Below are 19,827 nucleotides of genomic sequence, written 5' to 3'. Positions count from 1 at the left end.
CTTTAGAAGAAAGGCAGGCATAACTTCTCTATAATACCCAAACTAGCAGACCTTGCCAATAGTCAATGTTTTTAAAGCTGGTAGGGTAGAAAGGTATAAAGCTGACCTGTGGGAGTTTGTTTCCACTTGAAACAAACTTTCCTTCTTGGTACTTCCCTGTTGCAGTGCAGCTCTGTGTCCTGCTCTAAACTTCAGTTTGAATTTCCAGGTATCCTTGTTTCTTGCTGCAATAACTATCCTGTAACATTATAATTATGAAGATTTCTGGTTTTGCTAGTTTTATTTGCTTGTACTAAAGTGATAATATTTTAAAATTAATTTTACTTTCTGTATGAAACTAGTATTATGAAATTCTCAGATCTGTTACTGGTTCAGCATAGTCTGAATCAAGGTGTTAAAAATGCACCAAAAATATTTTTGTCTCGTATGCTGCCATGAAAAGTTCAAATTAATTGTTGCCTCTTTGAGATAGTGTTTAGTAGGATGTTACTGTGGAAGAGTTTTATTAGAATAATGGAGTGAGATATGTGCAGTCACTAAACATATATTGAGTTAGGCTAGAAAGTGATTCAGAAATGTAAGCCTAGGAAGGTAAGGGGAAGGCAGGAGTTCATTTTTCAATAGAATAACCAAAACAGTACCCTAAATTCTTTAGAAATGACAGAAAAAATAAGGCAAATATATTATACCCAGAGGTGTTTGTTTCCCAAAAATGTTGTAGTAGGGAGGTTTAAACCCAACAGTAATTTTGGAGTTAACATCTTGCTGCTGAGGTCTGTATTTCTGCAACCTTGATGGGTATCAGCAGCTCTGTAGTAACAGTCTTGATTAATCCTACTGGTTAGGGACTGAGCAGGTTATGCTTATATTCCTGGAAGTATGTTTCTTTTCAGAGCTAGGTATGTTGGCTGAATGAAGAAGAAAGGAGGAAGACAACAGATCAGTTGTCACATATGGTGTGTGATGTATAGTAGAGTTGCAGATTACATACAAGTTAACTCTGTCTTAGATTGGAATAATGAATATGCTGTGCAGATCTGTCATCACTGAGAAACCAAAGGAGAAAATTTTTATTAATCTCTACCTTCTAGAGCTTGTTGCCAGCTCTGTCATTGCTGGCTGATACTTGGCCTTAAGGAGAACAAGGATATATACAGCTTAAGGAAAATAATACTACATCTTTACATTATGCTTACACTCACAAGAACGTAATCACAGCCATAAGTAAGCTAAAATTATTTTCCTTTTTGAAAATATTCAGGCTTTGTTTAAGCCTTCCTGGTAACCTGCATAGTAGCATAGAAGGATATTTCTTTTTTTGCCAATGGCAAGGAGGTTTATTTAATTAAGTTTGTAAGATGTACCAGGACCATCTGCTCATGGTGAAAAGTAAAAGATTTAAAAATACTTGAAAATCAAACGTGGAATTAAAGACTGTTTCATGAATGGAAAACAAGCTACTAAAACGTCTGTGAATTATAGTTCAATGACAAAATTGTTCAAATGCTTTTAAAATTACAAAAAAGGTGATGATTGAGATGATTCTGAAAAATGAAAGTAGAAAAGAGGGTATATAGTAAAGTGGAGGAAATACACTGATGCTGTCTCTGAAAAAAGATGTTGAAGATGTACTATAAATATGGAAACATGAAAGGAGTCCCCGATCCAGGAGACAGGGTCTTTGTTAAAATTTCCCTCTGATGTTCAAGGTTCCTTAAGAAGTGCAAGGAACTTGCTGAGTAGACTGCTTTTGCATATATCTGTTTCATAGCACCAACATATGCAGTGTTATCACATAATTGCACTTTTAAATTCCTTATTGAGGGAGCTGCTTCAGGAGTGATTCTTGAGCTCCAGGAGTTAGAAATAGGAAGGAGAAAAAGATTAAGAAAAATCCTAAGGATCTTGTATGATACCCAAGGAGCACAGGAGTTGCTGTGGGAGTGTGAAATTCTCCAGAACTCTTGTTTTTGTATATGAGGAAATGTAAGAGGAGAGCTTGAACATGTTTTGGTTCTGCAACTGAATGCTTTTCTTTCACAGAAACACAAACATACAGTGAAGGCCTGAATTACATTTCATGCTGCTGCCTGGGGTGTAAATGTGGCATACTTGTAAACGCAGTAGGAAAGGTCAGAATGTTTCTGGTTTTGTCTGATGTGGCTATAGTTCGGAACTAGTAAAAAACCAACATGTTAAGCTTGACCTCTTGCTTTTTCTTGGAGAATTTCCAGGTTGACTTCATGTACATCAGTGTGTGTTGATACGATAGTGTGAGGTTAAGGCAGTGTCAGAAGCTTTTCTGAGCGGAGCAAGGGGTGCGATGTTTTTCAGTAATATTTTAGTCTATTTTTTGCAATTCCCAGAAGAGTATATGTTCCTGAATGTTTTTTATTGTTAATGTGAGTGGTGTTTGAATATCCTTTTTTTGAAGCAGTTGCACCCCTATGTTCATTAAATAATTTGCTTTGTGACTGTGCAGTATTTTTCTTTTGGAAAGTTCTGAGTAGATACTTGTGTAACTGAGTAAGTCATGGTCACTATCAGTATAGAATAGTATTCCTGTGTTCTGTTAGAGGTTTGTAACTCAATAAACTTGGCATTTAAAATCTTTGGTTTAGAATTCTTTGCCTAATAGTAATGCTATTTAATGTGTTCATATTGATTTAAAAGTCTCCCTGAAATTTAACCAACAGTGTGAAAGCCGTCATAGACTTCTCACTGCACAAATGCTCCAATAAAGCTGTTGCTTACTGCACCACTGCAGTTCGGATTTGGATTGATGGTACAAAAGAGAGAAAACCTTGATCTTGCAGAAAATTGTATTTCTTGCTCATAACTCTTCCTAATTTAAAAACACAGGGTTTGGCTGAAACTGATATCTTGATATAATTTCCTTCGTGGATTAAAATGAATTTTTTCAGCCTTATGTCATTCTGTTGTTGCAAAGATACACTTGTGTAGAACTCCTTGTCTGGCTCAAAATATATTATTGTTAGAAGAAAACTAGAATGATTCTAGTTGAAAGGATGCCTTCCCAACTAAATTACAGATAAACATGTCCCTGTAAAATGTCTATAGACAGTATTGTAGGAAAATGGCAGATAACACAAATTCTAACTGACCATAACAGTATTATAGAAATAGTCTGGTTAAATGTTAATGGATAAGATCATTATCTGAGTTGAACTAGGCACAAGAGATTCTCCTTTGAAATGCTGAGACTGAAGATCCTTGATATGCCATGTTTCTTTAAGGAAATACCGTGGTTTTATTCTTCTCTCTGGTTCAGTTTGTACTTTGGGTTCTGTTACTGCAATTTGGTTTTGACCTGTTGCACTAATATTTTCAGTGGGTTTTGTAAGTTTCAAGGTTTTGGTCTCTCTTAATGTGGTCTCATTGAGGTCCTGAACTCCAAAGGCACTGTAGGAAAGGCTCCTTGGATCCAGTTTAGAGAGGCTTCTTCGACTGGTTTGTCTTGAAACAAACGGTTGTGAGTGCATGGAAATAATGAATGCAGAGGTTCTGTGAATGTAGCAAATAAAAGCCTGAGGAGTGTAAACAGTGAATAGGAAATACAGAGGCGGTATAATTTTGTGCAAAATAATAATGTCCCGTTTCTGCAGTTGTGCAGCGGGGTAGATAGACTGCATAGCAGTTGGCAGGAAAGCAACAATCTTGTCTGTGAATTTCTGTCCGTGTTTGTTGAGAGATGACTTTTGTTTAAAATTCTGTGTTTCTTTCAAGGACTCTGTTAGATAAACTAGTAGTATTGTTGCTTGTTTTCAGGTTCCAGATAGTTTGGCTTGTATAAAGCTGTGAATGATACTTTTAGTTAATTTTGTGATACCAGTTATAAAATAGATAAAATGTGGTTTAAGCAGACTTGTCTTGTTACAGTTTAGCATCTCCAGCTTTGTGTGGTAGCCCCTTTATTGCCGTCATCTGAACCGCAGTAACCCCTTAAAGACTGGGTGTGTTTTAAAATATCTTGTGGTTTTTTGTGCCAAGATGACAAAGCAGTGGAGAGATACAAGATATAGTAAGCTTTTAGTAAGTTTTACCTAGCAGCTCTTCAAAGTGATAGACCGTGCCCTTGTTACTTTAATAGGGTCAATTAAAACAGATTCCTAGATCTATTGTAGTGTCCCCTCATGATTAGAGGAACAAGCTGTGAGGACTTCACCATTATAGGATGAATGACTGATGGAAATAATAATTAAAAGCTGGAGTGACAAAGTCACATATTTAAGTCTGGCAGTGATGCAGTAATTTCTGATATTTGACATTTTATGATGCCTGGACAGTTCTTTTGAACTTTTATAATTCTAAGGAAGTATGGTGAGGTTTAAATCTTTATTTGGTGTTAACTTAATAATTTAATGTTGTTTAATTTTTAATATGTACATTATAAGTATCTTTTGTCTTAAAATTCTGGTTTGGTTTTGTTTTGTTTTTTTTTTTAGTTACTTTAATTTATAGCTAAAGGAAACCACCTTGTGATACAAATAAACTGTTACTGCAGTTTTGGTATTATTGCAGGATTTTTGTTTGTTTGTGTAGAGATGATACTTTTTTTGCAGCTTGTGCAGTTCCTGTCAGACCTTCATCTATGATTAAAAGCATAAATTATAGGATGTATTACTGTTATGGTGGTTGTAGATAATGCTTTTTGGTATTGGTAGTAAATTTTGTTGAACCAATTCATGGAAAACTATTGCCTCAAAGATTACCTTTAATATTTAGAAAAGATTAAATTATGCTGTAGTCTGTCCAAGTGATTCTTGTATGTTTATTTCTAAGATTGATTACATATACAACTTTCAAGGTGTCTGATAGACAAAGTGTAGAACAGTGGAGGTTTGCTTTTTTCAGTGTGACAGTCCAAGAAGTTACTTTCTGTTTTTAATCTGGGCATTCTGTTTATATTTACAAAGTTAAATCAGTTCATGTCAGAGATACCGTGTAACGGTAGACTGTATAAAATATTTGTGTTTAATGATGTTGGTCATAAAGCTTATAAGATCAGCCAGTTAAAATATCCTGCCATGTAAATGCGCGAAAGCTGGATGCAGTTTTAATCCTAAATGTTCGTAAATTCATTTCTTCAGTAATTTAAGGGTTTTGTCAACATCCAAACTTAAACCTGCTTTTTTGCTCATTCAGCGTTTTAGTCTTGAGAAGTGGGATATGTGCTGTCTGACCTCATCTGTCAGAAAAGCACCGATTAAATTTTGTTCTCTAGGCTGGATGTTTTGTCCGTAGTTTAAGCTTTGTAGGAGTAAGTAAATATACCTGTTCTCTTTGGTGGTGTGGTTGCACTGTTTCCTGATGTTTTAGTGTATCTTAGTTTTCATTTGATAAATCCCAGTAATCTACTTCCTTCAGTTCTGTATTGTAAGCAATGTTTTCATTTTCACATCTTTTGGTCTTAAAGATGAATATAGAGTAATTTTTTAAAAAAGGATGGGGTGGCTTTGAAAATCATTCCAAAGTTTAGGTTAGTCTGTTGTAGGTTTAGTTACTCGCTACCCAAATTTTGTGTTTAAACTTCACAGACAAGGGGATATGACTTTTTATACAGTTATTTAATCATATTTTAGAAAGATAAGCAAGCAAAGCAAAAAACCCAACATCCCCCTAACCCACCAAAACCAACACAAAACCACCAAACAAACCTATGAAAAAATCTCACACTTCTTTCTGTGTAAGCAGATTAATAGGTTTTAAAGAAGATGATGAAAGAATAAGGGGATAAGGAAGGTGTGGATAATGGCTTTGCCTAGTGAAAGACTCAGATTGAACTTGAAAGACTATTATTGGTGTCTCCATTGCCATTTCTGAGACAACAGAACAATGAGTCATTGTAGATTTTGAAAATCTTTATAGTATGATTTTCCACCTCATTTCAATGTTACATTGTAAATAAAAATATTTACTAATTTATACAATATTAAAATAGATTGAAATTAATCATACATTTCCTACTTCAGAGTAATTGTCTCAGGATATCTAGGGATTCAGCTTCAACACAGTAACTCTTAAGTATGATTTCTGCAGTCAAGAGACCATTCTTAATTTTTCTGCAGTATTAAGGAATCGGTATGGACCTAGCATAATGCAGATTGTGGCTAAATCTAGAAAGGCCCTGTAGAAGTGAACCTCTAGCAAATAACCTTGTAAAGGTGTCTCTTCTTATGTATCAGAAAGTAGAGATAGTGTATAGGGTTATTTCCAGGTGAAAGATTTGGACAGGGTGTTGTCAACAGTACAGCTTCATAGAGGTCCACCTCATATTTTAAAGGAAAACAGTAGATGAATTGGCAGTGGATAGAATTGACTCAAAGGAGATTTAGGGCACAAAATAAATACAGTGCTGTTTGTATCTTGTAAAGCTGTTTACTAAATTTGGAAAGTTTCAGTTGGAGGAGGTTTGATTTGGCATTATTTTGATAGTATACTGTACTGTTGACATTTTCTCAAGTCTTCAACTGTAGAAACAGTGTGCTTTGGTTCTACTTTGTTATAAGTATCATGCCAATTTAGAAAAAAACTATCAATGTAGGTTTAATACTCAGCCTTTGGTTTCCATTAAAGGGCTCATAAGAGCAGTGTAACTTTTGCAGACTTTTTTGCTGAAAGTTCTAGATAAACCTTGCTATAAACTACTCAGTAGATTTGCTAGAAAAGCTTGTGATTGAGTGCTATGTATGCTTGCCTTTTTGCTTCCACCTAGAATCCAGGGCCATTACTTTCTGTAACCATTTCAGTGAGCTGCCATAGTTTTCAGTCTGTACTGTCACCTGATCCAAGCATGCGCCAAAATACCCACTGTTTCTGGCTACTGTCTGCTGAATCTGCTTTGCAAACCCTTAGTTCTTAAGCTTTTGCCTTAGCAAAAACCAAACAGACACTCTTGCAGAGTGTACTGGACACATGCCATCCTGCTTCCCTAACTCCTCTAATTGTTTATGTAAATCCTTAGCTTTACTAAACTTGTAAATGCTACAGTGGCATCCCCGTGTGAAATTGTGTGGCTCATGTGTCAAAAAAGGCTGCTTGTGAAAATAATTGTCAGAAGAATATGAATGCTACACATTGCACTGCATTCAGTGTTTTGTATCAATTTATTATTGCAATGTCGTGGTGTTTGATTTTAATTGTAGACAATCATTTTGCGTTTTAATATGCAAAGGTAAGTTCATGTAAACTGAATGTACAGTATTTATGTATAAGCATACTGATCTGTATTTTTGGCTTATTTCTGGAAGAAAAAACCCACTTGATTAAATGTTTTAAGCAGAGGACCCAGGCTTCTTTACAAGCACTTGTTTATGCATGACTCTTATAGAATTTATTTAAGTTGTACAATTAGAATTGTTAGTTGGTTTTTTTTTAAATAACACTGAAGACAATGGCTGGAAAATTATTCTTATCTCTAATAAGAATAAAAAAAGTATCCATTATATTACTCGAGTTAATAGTTAATTCTGATGTTGAGCAGAGTAAAGGGTCAAATGTTGTTTTAGCAAGACAGTGTTGATATGTGCTTTCTGTTATGATACGGCGTTCTTTTAGATGATTTAGGTGTGTTAACTGTCCTAGAAACTTGGTTTTAAACTTTAAATTAAACTATAAATTTATGTGGAGGAAAGTTGAATGTTTGCATAGGTTTTGGGACCCGTCATTATTTCTACCTTTTCTGTTCCCCTTAAGCTTATCTGTTCCCTTTCAACATTTCTTTCTGTTTTAGTTTTTACTGTGGCTACATACCTCTTTGGTGTCATATTCTTGTTTGTAATCTTATTCTTTATTCCACAGCACTTTCCCTGTTCATGCCCAGTCACTTCACCTGTTTCGCACTTCCAACTCCATCATGACTTTACATTTTCTTGCACTTTTTATCCTAGAAAGGTCATTGGTGACAAGTAGGAACAGTTTTTGCCAAATGGTACCTAAAAGTGTGAAGAGAAAAGTGATGATTTAGTAAAATTGGCTTTTTGTTTTTATGTCCAGAAAAAGGTTACTTCTTCTTTGCAGGTGTTCTTCTGTGAAGTACAAAAAGTCATTGTGGCTGTTAGTCAAGGTTTATAGCCAGCTGCCTGTGATCAAGTCTACTTGAGCAAGAATTGCTCTGCATAGTGAACCACTTTTCCTTTTAGTGACACATTTCTGCTGTAAACACTGATAAGCAATCTTCTTGTCCGTGATTGGATGAGGAAAGAGGAATTGCTCCCAAGACCCATATCCATTCTACCATAAAGTGTTAGTGATAACATTTGCAAAATGTGTTTGTGGTCTCACATCTCCGATCCAGTTCTCTAGTTTGTCAGATCTGGTAGCTTTTGCCTTAAAATAGATTTCCAAAGTTGTTCCATTCACCTACCACAGCTGCCGTTAACTGGTGGCAGCAGTCACAGCCTCTGTTCAGGAAGAGATGTGCATGCAAAAGAGAGGCATCTTGCCTCCTACTTCCCTTTGTATACCACAAGTATTCTCACAAGAGAGCTTGGGAAACCCAATCCTATGGTGTGATGGGTTATTTCTGCATGATTATCATCATTTGAAAGCTGAAAAGTGTGAGACCTTGCTATCAGCCACCTGAGTCGGGATTACTGTGTATCATATCAAGCATTTGATTTTCCTAGGCAGTGAGTGTTTAAGCAGTGTTTTCACATTGAGAGACCACAAAGCGCAGTACCTCAAGATTCTATTAGTAATGCAGTGAAACCTGCTGAGGATGAATTTGGATGTAATGGAATGTGTTTGATACAGTTCATGAAAATCCTAGTTTGTTTTGTGTGTTAATGTGTATATTTTTGTCTTGGTTGTGGAGAACCCTCCTAAAAACTGTCACTGTAGGGTTTTCTTGTGTTCAGTGTTCATTTCTTAAAGCAAAGGTGGAATAAACTTCAGTTTGGACATACAAAGTCGCTGATAGTACGGTGCTATGAGGTATACAAGTATTAACATCTGAAGTTAGCTATAGCTGAATATTTATACCTCTGTGCTCTTTTTTTAATTAGAAAGTGATCATTATTTTAGAAAGTGGAATGCCAGTTCTAAATGAAAAGTTGAGGTAAATTCATGAAAGAATGCATCTTGCCGTACAGTATTTTTCTTTCAGTAAATTTCAAAATGTGTATATCTGCATGTTTCATTTTTGTTTGTCATGTTGTCAGAGAACCTAGTGTATGATAGAGGGTTATCATACACTGTATTTATAATATTCCTGATAGTACAAAATCGGTTCCCAATGACTCTCAGGTTTTGACATTGATATTTTAAATCACGATTCAGCAGGGAGATCTCAATGGTTCGGAGTTGGTATCTGTGCAAAGTTTAATTGATTTCAGGAAAATTATATAAGAATCTATCTGTTCAGAGCCCTTCATAGCATCTGAGTGCTTTTTGTTTCTTTCTGTTTTTCCCATTTTATCTATAAGAAATTAATATAGTTTTCAACTAAGTTCATTGTTACAGGTAAGCCGTTTTCAAAGGAGAAACAGTTGGCAAACTTAACTGTAAATGACAATACTCGTTGACTTTGTATGTAAAAAGCTTGTGAGATGAGCTTTAGTTCTGGGAAACTAATTGCCGAACAGTTAAAATAAATGAATTGCATAAACTTATTCCAGTAGCACTCTTTTTTTTTTTTTTTTTTTCATTTTTAGTGTAGTATTCAAGAAAAGCAGATAACATTTTAACGTACAAGGTCAAAGACAGTAAAGGTTATTAGAGTTTTGAGGGGGGGAGACAGAAGGTGCAGTTGCCAGCATACTGAAGCAAAAAGGCATCAGAAACCACATAATTAACATACATCTTGTACTTAATGTTGATAATGTAGTAGTTTCAAATAACTATGGCTTTTCAAAGTTAGAAGTGCTGAAATAAGGAATAGAGAGCAGTGAGCTTGATTAGTGATAATATAATTAACAGAGAACTGCTTGCAGCAGGAAAAACTATTGAGGTTATTTCAAAGATACCAAGTGTGTACCCAAGTGAAATACAACTTCATCACTACAAATACTGTTTCATTACTACTACTGCTTTTTTGATATTATAGCATATCTGTGATGCTTTGTTGTAAGTTACATGCATCTCTTGTGCTGTTGGAACTGACGGTATGGCTTTCAAGTGGGTAGAGATTGGAACAGTATCTACAGTATTTTGGTGTTATTTGTCATATGGATAGCAACAAGAATGCAGTAATTTGTCAGAAGCTATTCATGTGGGTGATAAACAAAAAAATTGGTAAGCATGAAAAAGCCCTGTCAAGTGTTTGCTTGAAGTATGATAGCTAGGAAAGAAAGTGTCCAGATACAAAAAAACTCTTACATATGAAAAATTCAACTTTTCAGATGAATTGCATGAAGCTTTATGTTGACATAGTGCAGAATAGTGAACTGATTTATACTTTGTCTTTCAGATGAACCAGAAACACGAGATGCATGGTGGGCAGAAATCAGACAAGAAATAAAATCCCATGCCAAAGCATTGGGTTGTCATGCTGTAGTGGGCTACAGTGAATCAACTAGCATTTGGTAAATCATGATGATGATTTGAATTTCAAAATGCCAGAGAAAATTTATTTCCTGTTCAATGGATTAAAAATGATTCAACACAGTTTTTTGTTTTGTATAGTACACCTACTTCAGAGAGTTTGTTAAAGTAACTTTCTGAGATTTCAGTATTGTGCTTTTTTTAATGTGTTTTGGTTTGGGTTTTTATTGGGTTTTAAGTTTTTTCTAATGAATGTTACAAGTTTTATTAAAACAAGAAAAATCAAACTGATGTATTTGCTTTGGTAGTAATATTGATTTATCTATGAAGTTTTCTAGAACTAATCTACCTAAATAGTTAAGACGGTTCTTGAAAGTGTATGTATCGTAGATTCATTAATGAGGACAACTGGCAGACCAGTACTTAAATTGTAAACTTCAAACTTAAGGCACAAGTTAGTAGGAATGTATTAATTGTAAGTTAAAGGAGAATATGCTGCCTGATAGATCTAGACTACTTTGGGTGTAAATGTTCTGTTATTTCTTTCTAGAACATGTGCAATTATTTTTGTCTTTCAGTACCTCAGTAGTGTTTAACTGTTAAACTGCAGCTCTGCAGTAGTCACTCCAGTGTCTTAAAGAAAAACAGAAAAGATTTGGAGAAAGATTTGGAAATTTGGTGTGGGTTTTTTTTGGTTTTTTGTTTGTTTGTTTGTTTGTTTTAGAGAAAAACCAAAACCCATTGAATATATTGTTTTTTTCATATAGCTTAAATTTTGGAAGTCAAGTGCTTGTGCTAACAGAGTAAGAAAACTGGAGAGCTGGGTCATTTTCCCAATGCTGTCTTGTCTGGTTCTGTCTTTCTTGGTGTATTAAAGTTTGTATTTTTACATCAGAATTGCAATGTGCAAGTTCCCATTGCTGGGGGATGAACTTGCACTAAAAATTAAAGGTTTATTCCACTGTCAGTCTCCTTGTAAAAAGCATGAATATTTAGGTTTTTTTTTTGTACCTTAGCTATGAAGAGGGAATGTACATAGTATAGATGGGCAGTCAGTTTCATTTTTTGTTAAGTAATTTAATGGCATAATATTTGATTGTCAGCTGAATAGTTCTAGATTTCCCATGCTTACTTGCCAGTTCAGCTTAATTCCATGGTTAAAGAGTAAGTCTCTGCAAGTACTGGTCTGCCAGATATGTTATGTATGAAAAATTATTCTGGAAAGAGAAACAACAATAAAAAAGGCATGTGTCATTTCAGACAATGCGGGAAAGCTTTTCTGCATATTTTTTCCAATATAGTATTTTTAAGTACTGCATATTAGATTTGTTTCTTATTTAGCAATTTCAGAAATGCCAAAAGTTCTGTGGTCATAGTTTGCACTTTTGACAGCTTTAACTGTTAAACAATGAATATGGTCAGTTACTTTATATGCTATTATGTACCATTGTTGTAGTTGTTTGTAGTAAAATTTTACTGTTTTGCTACTTTTTATCCTTCGAGAAGCACCCTTGTCAGTGTTGTATTGTAACTTCATTTGAAAGGCAATGTTTTTAAGATGATGAGGCTCTCAACTTCTGTTTCACTTCGGTAAACAATTATGCCCAAGGTTTTTTTTAATGTTTCTTTTGCTTTTGTTGGTAGTCTGGATTTCTTTGCATTATTAACTATAGTATTGAAAACCATACTTAAACCTGGTTAGCCGTTGTGATGTTACAGTGTATTATTTATAGCATAGGGCAAAGCTCTTCAATCTTTCTGAATATCTTACTTATATATTGGTTTAAATACCAGAAGAGCATTGTTTGTGAGATTTAATGGATAAAATTGCACAAATACACAAAATTAGTTGTTATATTGAATTCATTAAGACTTTTGTACCAGCCTTTTAATCATAATAGTTTTAAATAAAAGTAGAACTAAGTAGTAGGAATTCACTTTGTTGTAATTCTTTTCTCTTACAGTGAAGAGGTCTGTATTTTGTCTGCATCTGGCACAGCAGCTGTACTGAACCCTAGGTTTCTTCAGGATGGCACCATGGAAGGCTGTTTGGAACAAAGGTTGTCATGGCAGCCTGGCTTCTTTTCCATAGGGTCAGAGAAGGGAGAGGTTGATTTTTTTCCTCAGAGCCAAGATAGTTCTTCTCTATTAGGGTAGGTTACAGAGTTACAGTGCAGGATGCGGGACCAACCACTTTACTGCTTTTCACTAACAACAACAACAACAGAAGTAATGGAACTCTGCACCAAATTAGATATTCTTTTTTTATTTCTAACAGTCTGAATAAGGTAACACATTTGACTACTAACCACAGATCATAACTCAGTTTTTTTTTCTTTGTTGCTCTTCAGGTATCTTCCTGAACTTTATAGCACTCTACAAAAAATGACACATGTATAATAAATTACATAAGCCAAAAACTGCAGTGGCTGTAATATGTGTATATATGCTTTATCTATACTATTTAAGAGCTGTATGGGACCTAAAATAACTTGATTGTAAACCAAAGCTGGTGCCAGACTTTTGTAAAAGGATATATGTTTTAATTAAGTTAATGAACAAAATCACAAAAATGAAGGAAAACCATGAAGTTTCCCTTTGTTTCTGTTCTTGTGAATAAAATCTGAAGAGTGAGTGTTGACAAACAGTTATTTTTACAACAAATAATGCATATTGGCAATTTGTTAATGTGTTTGTCAGGATAGTCATCAAATATCTCAAGGAATTACTGTAGTCATAAATAAGGCTATTTATTATACCTTAGCACTTAGCATTCCGTTTTCCATAAATAACCTGTCCACCATAGTATTATTTATCATTATTTTATTGTGTTAGCAGGAGGCCATTATCTTCTTGTATAAATAGACTTTTGAAAACTCTAGCCAGAAAAAAAAAAAAATTCTATATTCATTATATGATGGAGAGAAAACAGTATCGTGTTCATAATATGAAGAAAATTGCATTTTTACCAAAATATGTATTTTTGAAGCTACTAAAAGTTTTGGGATAGATTAGAAATGCCAAAGGAAGGTAAAACAACTAAACAGACAAAACCTATGTTTGACACAAAATATACTTGCCGAAGTCTATAATAACTAATGTTCCAAATCTGTCAGATTTGCTTAAGCATCTCTTCAGAATTCACTGAGAAGGATTGTTTATGCAAAGCAGAATAAATTTGCAGTGATGCAGTTAGCCTATGCTTTCCTTGTTCATATTTTTGCAGTAGTTATTCCTAGATATTTCATACGGAGGAGCAGGACTAAGTGTTCTAAGTGAATAACAATTTTTACCCAAAACCTTACATTAGGAAAAATCTTGCTATTCTTCTTAAAATGTTAATATATATTGTGCTGCTTCTCAGTTAGGATAGTTGATTTGTTGTTTATGTTCTGCTCATTAGGTTTGTGTATGTTTTTGGACGCAATCCATATAAAAGACCATTGTATTTGGTACCTCAAATTCTCTGTATAACTGTTGTACCATGACTACATTTAGAAATTGTAGTGCCTGAAGCCAGCTCAGTAATGTTTCAGGTTTATAGAAATTGCTGGTCATTGTATGTATCATTTTTTGATCCCTGTATAACGAGTTCAATGCAAGTTTTATTTATAGCATTTTTTTCTAGTAGCGTGCAGCCTAATTCTGTTCTTCTAATTTATAAAATGCAATACTTGTCACGTTGGTATAAGGTTGCAGTGTATGATTTTTATAGGTATCTGTAGGTGTTGATACACATATGTGTATATTGATCATTGTTAATAACATGCAGATATTTTAAATATGTTCTCCATAATGTATTTTTAGGATTGAAGAAACTTCACCACCAGGTTGTGGATTTTGCCATATACCATATGATGAACTGAACATGCCATTCCCTGCTCACCTCACTTACTGTTACAACTGCAGAAAGCAAAAAGTTCCTGATGTTCTTTTCACCACAATTGATCTTCCTGTAGAGGCAATAGTTATTGGGAAGGGATGTCTTATTCAAGCCAGGTATCTATAAAAATGTTTACTTAGTCAAGTTTTGGAGATCTTTGAAAGAATTCCTCTTGCTAAAATTCAGCATGTCATGGAATCGTATCACAGAATCATAGAATAGCTTCGGTTGGTAGGGATCTTAAAGATAATTTAGTTCCAACTCCCCTGTCACGGCCAGGGACACTTTCCACTACATCAGGTTGCTCATCAAACCTTGATTAATGACAGTGTATTAAGGTACAGGAGGAAGAGGAGGACAGCATTCTCCTCCCCCGGTTACATGTTGTGTCTGTTGATAGTCTGGTGACTTACTCAGGTTGATGGACGTTTGATGTGGTCATACAGCTATTGCACAGCTACAGCTACAGCTGGTACAAAAGCTATTGATGTCCATAACTGGGCAGGATCCCTGTAGAATTGTTGGCTGTATACAGCTTATGCTGTGGTATTTGAACTTGAAAAAGGGATAAGGTGGTTTACAGTGGGAAAGAAAGAGAGTTAGCTGTGTACACTGTGTATGGGTGGCTAACTACATGGATAAGTAACTGTTTGGATGGTCGGGCTGAGAGGTAGTGATGTATGGTTTGTAACTGGTCTGGATGGCCATGACAAGTGTAATAGTCTGCAGTGGGATCTGTCCTGTTGAACAGCTTCATGTTGTGAAGGGAATGATATACTGCATTCTCTTCAAGTTTGCCAGATACACAAAGATGAATGGCACACCAGACAATATGATACCTGTCCAGTTTTGCCCTGTGAGACTAGCATGTACACCGGAAAACTAGAGCAAGTTCACTGGTGGGTCACCAGAGTGGTAAGGAGCATCTGCCCAATTAAAAGAAATTGTGGGTACTGGACTTCTTCAGTCCAGAGAGAGGAAGAATTTAGGGGGACCTCATAGCAGCCTGCCAGTATCTATTAGGAGGTTATGGAGCATGTGCATAGCCAGATCTGCATAGTGGGAAAGTGAGAGATTGGGCCTAAACTGAAGCAAGAGAGATTCAGAGTGAATATAAGGAAGCACTACTTATCATGAGGGCAGTCATGTAGTGGAGAAGATTTCTTAGGAGGTATGAAATCTCAGTCTTTGGTGATGAGACCTGATTGGATAAAGCTCCGAGTGTCATGGTCTGAGCTTAGGGTTACTTTCTGTGTTGCCTATTCTTATTGTTAATATAAATATGCAGTTTTCTATTAAAAATGGAAATCAGATCTTAGTTATTGAGACTCAGTGCTTCAGTCTGCCTTGATTTTCCTGATGAGAATTTAATGTTTTACAGGATTTTAAATTACATTGAAAAAGAAACTGATTGTATCAGGTTATATAACAAAAAAGAAGAAAAAACCAACCCTGTGATCAGTTTCAGTCTTCAGTCCATTAAAACTGTTCACCTGCTGATGTCATGTACTGTTTCTTATTGTCAGGTTATGCCGTCTAAAGAAGAAAGCTCAAGCTGAAGCAAATGCAACAGCTATCAGTAATCTCTTGCCATTTATGGAATATGAAGTGCACACCCAACTGATGAATAAACTGAAGCTGAGAGGAATGAATGCTCTGTTTGGGCTGAGAATTCAGATCACTGTGGGTGAAAATATGCTGATGGGGTTGGCAGTAAGTATGATTTGAATCTCTGAATTCTTTTGCTTTATTACAGTATTTTTTCAGCACAAAAAGACATGCAGATATTGTGGAATACAGAGTAATGTAACATTATAAACATGATAAAAGAGGTCATGGAAGGGAACAAGGTGTCAAATTGTTGACAATTCAGGACAGACTGTCTTTCAGCACCAAATAAAGAATTACAGAATCTCTTGAAACTCTGTTAGAGGACAAAATTATTAGAAAAGGGATGAGAGAAAAATAAATGGTTTAATGACATAAATTACAGAGAAATTACAGTGTTCTTCAAAGGTCGTGTCAAAGAGATCCCTGTAGTTCAAGTTGCATTAGAATTTCATTACAAGTAAGGTAAATAAAGTCTCAGTAAATCTTTTGGTTTGTTGCTAACAAAAGACAGGTCTGTTGCATCGTCTTTGGCACTGAAGAAGTAAATGATAGATCAGGAGTTTCGCACAGATAGTCATGAAGTGTTCATTAACAGTATTTTCTAACCTCATTCTGTCATGTGGGGTTAGAATAGTGAAGTATGCTGCTTCTTCCTGCATCAGTATAAGATGATGTTTAAGTAATATAGACTGGCTTGCATTTTCTTTTATCTGGACTGTTGATCTGTTTTCTGTAAATGAAAATGGGATTGTTACACCTTCAGTGATACAGCAAATGGTCTGGCCAAGTTTTAAATCTTTGCAGCCATCACTTGCCTAAGCAAAACATACCGCAACAGAGGTTTTAATTTATAGTTTATTTGGAATGCATAGGTAAGTTAAGGACTCCACAATGGAAAGAACCCATGAGAAGGAAAGGCTTTATTAAAAGGATAGTGTGGGGTGTTCGGGTTTTTTTTTGGTAAGTGAACAGAATAGAAAGATCACGGGAAGAGAGGATACTGTAATGTGCATGGTACGGTGCTGTATGTTATAGCATAAGCATCATGGAAAACTTTATATGAAAATACCAGAAGTATATGTTTATGTAATTGTAACTTTTCTTAATGACTTTTTAAAAGTCTGCAACAGGTGTTTATCTAGCAGCTTTGCCAACACCTGGTGGTATTCAGATTGCTGGGAAGACTCCAAATGATGGCACCTATGAGCAGCATATATCTCACATGCAAAAGAAAATAAATGATACAATAGCAAAAAACAAAGAACTTTATGAGATTAATCCTCCAGTAAGTAAAGCTTTTATATTCTTAAAGCATTCTGAGTCAAACAGATATATACCATGAATTATAATCCCTAATATACCTATGAATTCTTACTGAGCTAATCATTCAGAACATAAGTTTTTTTTAATAGAGATACCGAGTCTTTTCACTATATTTTGTAAACCTACTGGAATTTTCAGATCTCTTAAGTCACATAACCAAATTGGTTTGTACTTATTTAGATTCATTTCTCAGTAAAATTATTTTCTGAATGTTCTGATTCTTGGAACTGTTAACATTGTTTATAGTTGAAATTATTTCTAAGCTACATAGAACAATGTTAATTTGTATATCCTTTTTAGGAGCTACCTGAAGAAATCATTGGGTCTCCCATTCCAGAGCCAAGACAACGTTCCAGGTTATTAAGATCTCAGTCAGAAAGCTCTGATGAAGTTACAGAGCTAGACCTTTCACATGGGAAAAAGGATGCTTTTGTCTTGGAGGTGATGGATGTTTTCAGTACTCCTTTTCATATTTCTCTTTTTCTGAAATATATGTGAAAATATGGAGTAAACTTTTCTCAGTTATCTCCAAAGGCAGTTGTTAAATTATATATAAATTTTTGGGTTTTGTGTCAGTGGAAAATGTTAAGTATTGGAATTCCATTGTCTCTTATTCTAGCAATATCTGGAATAAAAGCTGATAAGAAATGCCCTTCTGCGTACTTCAAGCAGGAGTCATGACTCATCCAAAATTTAGATATATTTTTATAAGCATTGAGCTTCTGTATTGTCACAATAGCAATGACTTATGTCTCATTGGAATAGGCAGAGAATGATCATGTCAGTATAATACAGACCTTATGATGAGAGCTGCAGTAGCCAAAGGTCCTCTAGCTGGAAAGACTCATAATTTGTTGTGTGGAACCTTCAGCATTTTCAGTTGCTTTTAAAATTTTCTTTTTATCATTTTTGTCTTATACCTATTGCAGTTTCTGTGAGTTCTGTGCACATTGCTTTATTTTTAATACAGTTTAATTAAGGGAACTATTTTTCAAGTGTTAAGCATATCATAGGCTGCTAGCTAAGATTTGTGGGTCTGGTTGATGGAATCCTTTTTTAAAATCTCAGCTTAATTGCCTGATAGATATCTCTTGATGACAAAGTTCTTAAATTTTTCTGAGACTTAGGAGTGGAACAGCAACATGATTTTTAGCAATTACTCTTTTTCCCAGATTGATGATACAGATGCAATGGAAGATGTACATTCTTTGCTGACAGATGCTCCACCACCTTCTGGTAAAGTTAAAACAATATTTTTCTGATTCATATTGTAGGCTGCAAAATTGTAGAATCTTAGAATGGTTTTGGTTGGAAGTGACCTTAAAAATCATCCAGTTGCCAACCCCCCTGCCACAGGCAGGAACACCTTCCACTAGAGCAGGTTGCTCAAAGCCCCAGGTTGTATGGGGCAAAATAGGTGACAAAATTTAGACTGAATGGCTAAATTGTTCAGGGTCATTGAAATTAGAAGTACAGAGAGACAAATGGTCTTTAAGTATTTGTAGCCATGTAATCTGGCAGATTGGCATTGTATTCCAAGACTGTTATTTAAGGTGAGCGATTTGCCCTTCCAGCACTCTTGTTCAACAAGTGCATTTATATTTTCCTTGCTTTGTGGTTGTGCCATACTATCACTTTAGGCATTTGGCTGTTTGCATTTTGAGTCTGTGTGTGCCTTCAGTGTTCACAGAATTTTGCATCAAGGTGTGTACTCATCCAAGAGCCAGCTTCTTACACATGGTTTCTTTCAGCCACTTTTTCCTTTCTCTAACATTCAGAAGAACAAGGAATCATTGCTGTACGTCAGTGTTCTTTGTGCTGTTTGTTGTCATATAGATATCTGTCTTACCCTCCTTGATGCAACTTCTGGCTCTGGATGTAGTTGTTCCTTATATGGAAGTTACTCAGTACATTTGGGTGTCCTTGTCGTCCCTCTCTTGTCTTTGTGAGTTTCCTTATGTTTCTTCTGAGCATGTATCAGTTCTCTTCCTAATAATCGTTACCAGTGTTTATCATTGAGTACTGCTGAGCTCAAAACTTGTCAGAGTTATCTAGTATTACCAGCAAATCTTTTATTCCTCATTGATTATGCTTTGTTAGGTCCTGCTGCAGTTGATTTTACTATCCTAAACTAAGGCCATCGGCAGTCATTTCATATTACCCTCTTTGCAGATAATATCATGAATACATTGGAAGCATACAATCCTGAGTTACAGATGTCTCCACTGTGAAAATGGAAATTATCAAATGCTTTTTGATGTCCAAAGAAGACTGTATCAGTCAGATGCCTTTTGCCTACATGGTTGTAGACAGCTTGTGAGCCGTGACTGTTATTCAGAAAAGTGGTGTCAGTTCCTTTGCAGTGTCTGTGTCGTATGCCCATGAACTCCATTTTCTGGAATATCTTGCATGGGCCAGTAATACAGATACCTGTACTAGGCAATTAGTAAGCCTGAGTCACTACAAGGACCTCACTACCGAAGATGTCGGCTTTTGATGCTCTGAAA

At 35.3% G+C, this 19,827-nt stretch overlaps 1 protein-coding gene and 1 long non-coding RNA gene across 23 annotated transcripts in view; one reads left to right on the top strand and one right to left on the bottom strand.

Moving 5' to 3' along the window:
- The window catches only part of C2CD5 (C2 calcium dependent domain containing 5), a 63,076-nt gene that overhangs the window by 26,062 nt on the left and 17,187 nt on the right, over window positions 1-19,827 (top strand). For 11 of the 22 annotated variants that reach the window (XM_061444551.1, XM_061444537.1, XM_061444521.1 and 8 more), the window contains 7 exons: window positions 10,430-10,544; window positions 12,468-12,656; window positions 14,311-14,502; window positions 15,913-16,099; window positions 17,118-17,282; window positions 17,621-17,761; window positions 18,493-18,556. In XM_061444551.1, the coding sequence (XP_061300535.1) occupies window positions 10,430-10,544; window positions 12,468-12,656; window positions 14,311-14,502; window positions 15,913-16,099; window positions 17,118-17,282; window positions 17,621-17,761; window positions 18,493-18,556 (1,053 nt within the window). The remainder of the gene's footprint in view (window positions 1-10,429; window positions 10,545-12,467; window positions 12,657-14,310; window positions 14,503-15,912; window positions 16,100-17,117; window positions 17,283-17,620; window positions 17,762-18,492; window positions 18,557-19,827) is intronic. The other 11 variants (XM_061444567.1, XM_061444562.1, XM_061444513.1 and 8 more) reach the window with 4 other exon arrangements.
- Window positions 1-19,827, bottom strand: part of LOC133264747 (uncharacterized) — a 42,358-nt gene that overhangs the window by 16,656 nt on the left and 5,875 nt on the right. The gene's annotated exons all lie outside the window — the stretch shown is intronic.

Source organism: Pezoporus flaviventris, unplaced genomic scaffold (genome assembly GCF_033815535.1).
Source record: "Pezoporus flaviventris isolate CSIRO_AGI_PZ_B2104156 unplaced genomic scaffold, CSIRO_AGI_Pfla_v1 ptg000002l, whole genome shotgun sequence".
Classification (NCBI taxonomy): Eukaryota; Metazoa; Chordata; class Aves; order Psittaciformes; family Psittacidae; genus Pezoporus; species Pezoporus flaviventris.
Note: the sequence above shows the minus strand (reverse complement) of the source record. Positions and strands in the feature narration are given on the sequence as shown.